Source organism: Tupaia chinensis, unplaced genomic scaffold (genome assembly GCF_000334495.1).
Source record: "Tupaia chinensis unplaced genomic scaffold, TupChi_1.0 Scaffold143610_2, whole genome shotgun sequence".
In the NCBI taxonomy this organism is placed as follows: Eukaryota; Metazoa; Chordata; class Mammalia; order Scandentia; family Tupaiidae; genus Tupaia; species Tupaia belangeri.
The window spans coordinates 206,242-215,051 of record NW_006203457.1 but is presented as its reverse complement, the minus strand read 5'-3'; the positions used below and the strand labels follow the sequence as shown (position 1 = coordinate 215,051).

At 34.2% G+C, this 8,810-nt stretch overlaps 1 protein-coding gene across 1 annotated transcript in view; it reads left to right on the top strand.

The window, feature by feature from the left end:
- LOC102482483 (uncharacterized) overlaps positions 1 to 8,810 on the top strand; it is a 74,565-nt gene that overhangs the window by 63,514 nt on the left and 2,241 nt on the right. Inside the window, exons 3-4 of the mRNA XM_006164365.1 lie at positions 1,534 to 3,477; positions 3,508 to 4,451. Of these exons, the coding sequence (XP_006164427.1) occupies positions 1,534 to 3,477; positions 3,508 to 4,451 (2,888 nt within the window). The remainder of the gene's footprint in view (positions 1 to 1,533; positions 3,478 to 3,507; positions 4,452 to 8,810) is intronic.

Here is an 8,810-nt window from a genome sequence, read left to right as displayed (position 1 = left end):
AAGCCATACATATCCTACCATGTTGAATACCCTTCAGAATAGACCTACTTAAAGTTGTAGTTTTTATCAATGTTTAAAAGAGTATAAGTGGGCAGTTAAAATTTTCTCTTAAAAATTGTTGTTGATCTTAAAAGAAATTTGGTTAAAAAAAAAAAAAAAGCAACTTTCCTTCCCTATTAAAAAAAAGTCACAATCAGTACCAGCAGGTGATATGGTGGTTAAGGTGCTGAACTCCCAAATGGCTGGCCACAGTTCAAGTCTTGGACCTGGCAGCTTGAAAATTACACCAGGTATGTGTGTATGCATGCCTAGAATCCAAGGAGGAGAAAGAAAGAGAAGGAATTACAGCATGCTCATCCCCCCAGAGGGGGGTGATTTCTCACTTTCCCTATTACTGTCTTTCTGTCTCTCTCTGGCAAGCACAAGCACCCTATGGTAGAAAACTAAAAGATATATATTTTTTAATGAAAAAATTAAAAAGTCACAATCAATTTCTAGTTAGAAACTACCAACATTCTTAGATTTATTCCAGATTGTGATTTTGTATTTGCTGCAAAAATTGAAAAAAAAAATGCTCTTAGAACCTTGAAAGAATAGTGGAAGAAATTTTTGTTTTTAAAGTTAAGTCATTTTTTTTTTAATGTTTGTCTACATACTGGAAAACTAGGTTGTCCCATACTGACATTTATTGGTAAATATCTAAATAATGTATCAGTAAACTTTGATACTACAAAATTGATCCTTAATATTAGTAATTTGTAATTTTGATACATGAAAACCAAGGAAATCGTGTCTCCAAATGTAAAGATTTTATAAATCATATGACTTATATTTTTGGAAAGAATAAATTGCTAGTATTTCTAGAAACAAAATGAAAAGTAATATAGATCTATAGTAACTGAGCCATGTAAATCTAGAGTTTTATTTTGACCACATGCGTTCAATTAATTCCTATGAAGTTTCCTCAACTAAAGAGCATCTCTGAATATTAGAAGTATAAATATCTGAGATAAATTGCCATATTTTATTTTTTGTGTCTTAATAAGCTCAAGGTAATATTCACTTGGAAAGAAAATTCAGGGTCCTGATCTCCTCTCGAAATATTAAATAACAGGGCCAGCAGATGACATAGAGGTTACATTGCTGGACTCCCATATTGCCGACTGTGATTTGAGTCCTGGACTCAGTTGATTGAAACTTATGCCGGTTGCATGTGCATGCATGTCCAAGATCCAGGGTGGAGAAAGGAGGAGAAGGGATTGCAGCATAACCATCCCCCTTGAGGAGTGATTTCTTACGTTCCTTCTCACTGTCTCCATCTCTCTCTTTGTCAAGTGTATGTGCCCTAAGGCAAAAACCACTACCAAAAAAAAAAAAAAACAAAAAAAAAGAAAGAAAAGAAAAATTAAATAACACTAACAAAGGACATGATTATTTTCCTTTATACAGATTTATTTTATAACGTGGGCATCAAAATTAGATTGCATTATCTTTTTTTATTATCTTCCTCATATTTTACTTTTCTCTCTCTAGCTATCTCCAAAATTCAACTTGTGAGGTATCTAAGTGATGACAAGACTGTAAGAGTCAAAGAGGTATCTCCAACTCTCAGTGACAAACAAGACTCACAGCCAAAGTTAAAGGAAAAGCACAACCACAATATTTCTCTGGACCCAGATAGGTTAATGATTAACAAGCATCACAGAAAACCCAGCCACAAAGTTACTGTCTTTAAGAGCCATTGCAAGGACTACACATACCTACAGAGTTTTCAGAGTTCTGAATCTCAGATGAATCCTATTCATCTCCTAAGTGGTGAGGATTACACCTCTGACATTTCAGCATCTGTCTGCCACCCAAATTCATTACTACCTAGGTTTGTTGCATACCCCAAAACTCACAGAAATAACACACATTCTTTGGACACAGGAGCTCAAATATGTCCCAAATGTTTGATGGAAATCAGTGACTCTCTTTTTCATAAGTGCCTCACAAATTCTGATCATGATTCAGACCCTGACTGTCCTTTACATGTCCAAATTCCCTTGGATTCTAAATATTCTCTGAGTTCCAAATATGTTAGATATCACAAGACTTCTAGAAACAGCCCTTTATCTCAATCCCTTGATCCTAAGCATCCTGTGGGTGTCCACTGTCCTCTACACTGGGAAGATTCTAAATATTCCTTGTGTTCAATTTATTTATATTGTGAAAGTTGCTCAGCTTTACAAAATCTCATAGGCTTATCTAGTACCTGTACCTTTCCCATGAATGCCCCCAATACCATGGACCACCATAGTATCTCTGGCCCAGACAGTGTCATCAATATCAGCAATGCTGTTGACCTTGAAAGTGAGAACAAATTCAATATTACTGCTAAACCCAAAAATGAAGCCAATCATGACAGTAAGATTAAACTAATCAGTGCTGACAATCTCAAAGATAAGGCCAATGCTGAAGATAAGCCTTTTCCCAGAGATGAACCTGACCAAGAAGATGAGCCAGATGCTAAAGAAGAGACAGATGCTGAAGATGAAACAAATTCTGAAGATGAAGACAACACCAAAGGGAAGAAAGATCCCAAAGATAAATCTGATCCTGATGACACTGATCCCAAAGATAGCAATGCTGAAAATAATGCAGATACCAACAATGGGTCTGATCCCAATGGCAATGCTGGTCCTACAAGTGGAACTGATTCTAATAGTGATGGTGACACTAACAATGGAACTGATCCCAGCAGTGAACCTGACCCAAATGTTGATAATTCCACTAACAATTATTCTAATTCCAAATATAGCACTGATCCTGAGGACACCACACACACCAACAATTCAGACAATGCTTTTGTCCTAGGCAATAATGTTGATCAGGATAATATTACTTACTCCAGTGATGACACTAATCCAAACTATATCTCTGGGCTCCAAAATGGAACTGACCTGGACTGTACTTCTGGTTCCAATGGTACTGGCCCTAACAATACCATTGAGCCAAACAATGAAATTTGTTACAACATTGTCCCTGGATCTCAGAATATCAAATTGGCCCCCAACCGCTTTGACCCCAACATCATTCCCAGCTCCAGTGACAAGGATTCTTTCCCCAAAAGAGAACATGACTTTAATGTTAGGCAGATTAATGCAACTAAACACAACAATGCTATTAGTCCTAACAATGATGCTGGTCCCAATTATGTTACAAGGTCCATCAGTACTGCTGACCACGACTATGCAGTGGTCCTGAATTATGACTCAGACCTTGTCTATATCCCAGGATTTACCCACACATTAGGTTCTAGCTTTGTAGTCAACCTGAACTATGATGGCAGACTCAACACTACAGCTAGCACTGTCAATACTACTGACACCAGCGATACCAGTAGTTCTCGTGGTGCTTTTAACCTTAACTATACTGCTGGTATGGACTATGGCTCAAACACAAACCATATTCCTAGATTTACTCATTTCATTGGCTTCAATTTTGTTCTAAACCTAAATTAAAAAGCCATAAATACTCAAAATGTCAATAATTCTACCAATACCAGCAATATTAATAGCATTCTCCCTGAGCCTGAATTGGAAATCAGTTCCAGTTCCTCTATGCCTAATATTATTTTTGGAAACACTCCCACTTTTTCTGCTGGCACCAATAATACTTCCACTCCTGACAATGTGACCACCTCTAAAGCTTTTAATGACTACCGATTTGGTGCTCACTTCAAAGACTTTGCTGGCTCCATGAACTCTGTTAGTTTTAAGTATGCCACTAAGTCCAAGGATGCCCTTGATGCCAAGGAATCTGGTTTTTTAAAAGCTTTCTCAAGGGTCCAGAGTCCCACTGGTATCAAGAATCCTGACATTTTAAACTTTCATTTCAATCCAAATATTTCACTCCCTAAACTTGGCATTATAGGAGAAGCTGAATCACCAGATGTTGTGAAGTTTGATATATCATCAGGTGCTATCAACCAGCTCATAAATACTCAAAATGTCAATAATTCTACCAATACCAGCAATATTAATAGCATTCTCCCTGAGCCTGAATTGGAAATCAGTTCCAGTTCCTCTATGCCTAATATTATTTTTGGAAACACTCCCACTTTTTCTGCTGGCACCAATAATACTTCCACTCCTGACAATGTGACCACCTCTAAAGCTTTTAATGACTACCGATTTGGTGCTCACTTCAAAGACTTTGCTGGCTCCATGAACTCTGTTAGTTTTAAGTATGCCACTAAGTCCAAGGATGCCCTTGATGCCAAGGAATCTGGTTTTTTAAAAGCTTTCTCAAGGGTCCAGAGTCCCACTGGTATCAAGAATCCTGACATTTTAAACTTTCATTTCAATCCAAATATTTCACTCCCTAAACTTGGCATTATAGGAGAAGCTGAATCACCAGATGTTGTGAAGTTTGATATATCATCAGGTGCTATCAACCAGCTTTTAAAGGTAAGTTTATATAAATGTAGATTTAAATTTTCCACTTCTATAATTGTGTTAGGTCATTGTACAGTGCTATGGAAGAGAGGAGATAAGATGTTCAGTATTACTTCTCTTTTGACCCCTAAAGCCTGCAGTAAGTTTTCCATTTGAAATATCCATCAAGTTTACAGTTGGCAATTAGTAAAATGTCCTTGACTCTACTGTGATTGACTAGTCTACTATTCTATCAAGGGTCGCATAGCTCATAAATGTAAACCTAGTCACAAACAACCTAGTCAATTTTTCCCTACCTTCTTTTGCCTCTACATGCCGTGGCGTTAGTTCCTTTCCTCTATGTGTAGAGAGTAAAGCCAAGCAATTATTTTTCCTGTCAAGATTGCTTTTATCTTAGTTGTAGTGGCTTTTTAAGAAAATCAAGCAAACCATTTAAAGACAACCATCCCTCAAAATTCTCATTTTAGTAAGAAGGTTGTCTGAAATAAATACATACAATTTTAGTTACTTTGTAAAATGATATTCAGGAGCAAAGAACTCCAAACATTTGCTACTCTTGACTTAAAACATGCTTTTTATTTTATCTCTCTGGAAAATAAGTAAAAGTATATTTATTATGAGTGTTACATCTTGATCAAATGTTTCCTCCAGCTCTATGAACTGCACGCACAAACAAGATAACTAAGACTGTTAATGTTCAATAAATTATTTCTGATAGCAGCAAGTAATATTCTTTTTGATAAAAATTTGCCAATGTGTTGTCATTGAGGCATAATTAAGTTAGTATGCATTGAATTTTAGCCTTGTTATACTGCATTAGTCATGGTAAATAAATAAATTTAATTTGAATTCTAGTGTATGTGTGCATAATTTTAACTTGAAATAATTACTTTTGTTTTCCACTAGAAAATATAATTAAATGTAACTATATATTTAGAATGAGTCATGCATGATCTTACAACCAAAGTTAAAGAACAAAACTGGTATCTCTTTAAACTATTACATTAATAGAGAACAATTTTGTGATTTTTCCAAGAGAGAATTCCTCCCTACAAGTAGTTATAACTACCTAGTATGGTTTTACATCTTTTCTTTATGTAAATTTAAGGGTAATGTAAGTTCATTATAAGTAATAAAAATTATATTGCTCAGATAAAAGCCTTAATATTAGAAAAAAGTATATTTCCCACAGTTGTTTCCTACAACTGAACATTTGCAATAGGGCAAAATCATTTAAAATATGTTTTATAACTTTGTGTTTCTCCCGAATATAGTTAAAAGTTTTAAGGAATTTAGCTATCGTTTTGTAGTTCAAATCATAGTACCTAAGAGCTTTGTTTCCTAACTGGTGGTGCGTAAAAAATTATGCTGATTTTAGAGGAAAACTACCTGAAAAGAAGCTTACTTTCACCTGAAAAATATTCAATTTTTTCAAGTAGAAAGTATTGATTCCCCAAAAATACAAACATAAAAATGAGCTCTTAATACAGTATCTAGTTGCATAAATACTATGTTCTGGGTACTTCCATTTCAACCTTTTGACCATGACTAGATAATGGAAAGATATACAACCTCTTTCATTATTTTCAAAGGCTAAGTCCAAAACTTCACAGTAAATTTATGATTAGCTTTGGGAAACAATGCATTCTGCATGCCTTCACCAACAAAGCATTTTCTGAAAGAATGGATGATTGCTTTCCATTAGAGTTTTGGAATTTCCATGTTCTCCTGATTTATTACATCCATGTTCATATGTCCATTACAAGCAACCGTAATGGAGAGGACAGGGGTGCTTTCTCATTTAGACAACTTTGGAAAGCAAAATGAGTTTACTTTAAAAGAAATAAAACTTTTAGGGTGTGGTTACACTCACCCTATGGTAAAAGAAATAAAACTTTTCTGTCAACCATTAATGAACTATAAACAATCAATTTAATATCAGAGTATTTTTAAGCCACTTACATATTTTCATTCCTTCCTTTTATAGGCATTTAGTAATTAAACATGTAGTAGACTCAAAAAATATAGACTAAATGAAAAGCATAGTTGCTTTCCTTTGAACTGCTCACAGTCTACTTAATAGAAAACGAATGGTCTAGCTTACTAATAAAGCTATTTTGAATCAAATGAAATGGCATCTCACTGAGTTTCCAGAATGTTTAAAAACATTTTAGATGTCCAGAACACAGGATGTCAACAATATACTTAAAGAAGGTGGAAATATGTGTGTGTAGATTATCATTCTGTTTCACTTTTAATAAATAACTAAATAAGGTCCTAATTTCTGAAATAAACTCATTGTAAAGGTTAATATTGACTTCCATGGATAGTGGTATTAGAGCTAAACTGCCAAATGCTTAGCGTCATTTAATAAGCTATCCAAAAGTTACCTAAATTCTTCAGAAACATCAAAATTTCATATTCAAGAGACAAGCTTAATTATCCTCTTAAAGTTAATTTCTTCAAATGACTTATTTATGAATAAAATTTAGTCAATGTTTTACTTAAGTTCTTGACAGTTTTCAACATACTTCAGAAGAATTTCATTTGTGTAATGCAAAGAGGTGGCCATTTCTTGCTCATGGTATATTTTTTGAAGACTGGGGATAATTCAGTTATGATACTGAAGAAAAAAGATATTTTCATGTAGAACAGTCTAGTACAAGCAGAGATTTATAAATGTGGAATTATATAGGCATTTCCATAAATAAAAACCTAAACATACTAATCAAATGTGTCCTCTTCTTTGCACCAATTTTTTTAAAAATTAGAAAATCTAATAATTGCTTCAAAAATAATCTGAAAATGTTTTTCTTTATATGTATCTGATATTTGAGGAAGCCTAGAGATAAGTCTTAACTTAGGAGATGCTAAAGCCACAAAATAATATCGACAAAAGGAAGATTGACTCAAGTGGCCAAAAGTTGTTTTGATTTCGTTTTAAAAGTGTTCTACCCAGGATGTCAGTTCCTTCCTGTTAATAACAGATACATATAGTCATAAAGCTATGTCACCTAAGTTTAATTCATCTGCTTAATATTCCTTGAAAATAAATCTTAGCAAAATTTAACATTAAGGTAGGTAAATATAGTATTCAGATACTCCAGATAATCAAAACAATGTCCTACAAAATAGTTTCTTGATTAAATATATTTACATACAGATAAAAATGTTCCATTTCTGGGATTTTAGGATGTGATGTGTTTTCTTACAGTAAAAGATATGTTTTCTACAGATGTTTAATCTAAGATACTACAAAATCATCTCCTATCCAAAGATACAGGCAACTTGTTCTAAGTCTATTGCTAAACTATGTTACTGGGATCATCTGTACACCATACCTTTCCATAAAGTCATTCTTACATATTTTTTCATAATACTAGAGTAGTGTTCAATTGAGATAGAATAAAATGAGTTTGGAATTCTTTTTGGAATAAATTAATCAAAAAATTTCAAACCAAATGTAACTAAATAAATACAATTGAGCAACTCCAAAAGTTCTCCCTGCTCACAATATTACCTGTACATTGTTCTCTGAATACTTTTGAAAAAAAAATTATTCATCTGATAAAAGATCATCATCTCAAATGTAATACAAGCTTTTCCCTCTGTCTACACTTCGTGTAGTTTTCTGAGCCAACTGCAAACCTACACATATTCAGGTGAAAATCCAACCAAGTTCGCGTACAGTTGCCCTAAGCTCAAAGGGAAGATGATCTTTGCTACTACTGTTCCTGTTGTGTAACATATGTGCCAGTGACCTCTGTTCCTGTTGTGTAACATATTTGCCAGTGACCTTCTTTCTGGAGGACTTTCAGAATCACATATTTTCTGTGATGACTCTAAGTTCTTCAGTCCAAGCCCCTCATATATATCAAAAAGATCAAAAATGCATCACATCTGGTCAGGTTAAAAAAATAAAAAGAGGCCAAGTCAACTTGAGACTAAAAATTGGTAGAGGGCAAATTAGAAGAATTTTAATACTGTTAACATTTTTTTTTTAAGTTTTGCTATAGAGCACATGCACTTGCCAGAGAAAGAAAGTGAAAAATGACTTTGACTATGCTACAGTCCCTTCTCCCTCATTATCCTGGGATTTGGGCACACATGCAGACCTACCTGGCATAATTTTTAACCTTCCAGACCCAGGATTCAAACCATGATCACCCATGTGGGAATCCAGTCTCTTAACCATCACACCACTTACTGACCCATAGCATCATAAATCTTAAATAATTTTATATCCCAAAAGAGGATTTCTCTAAAACTTTAAATCCCAGAAGTATTTGCTTCTATACAATGGTGCATTAATAGCTACAGAATCTGTGTTATCTGTCATGTTTTTCCAGCTTGAAATAAAGCTTTATCTGA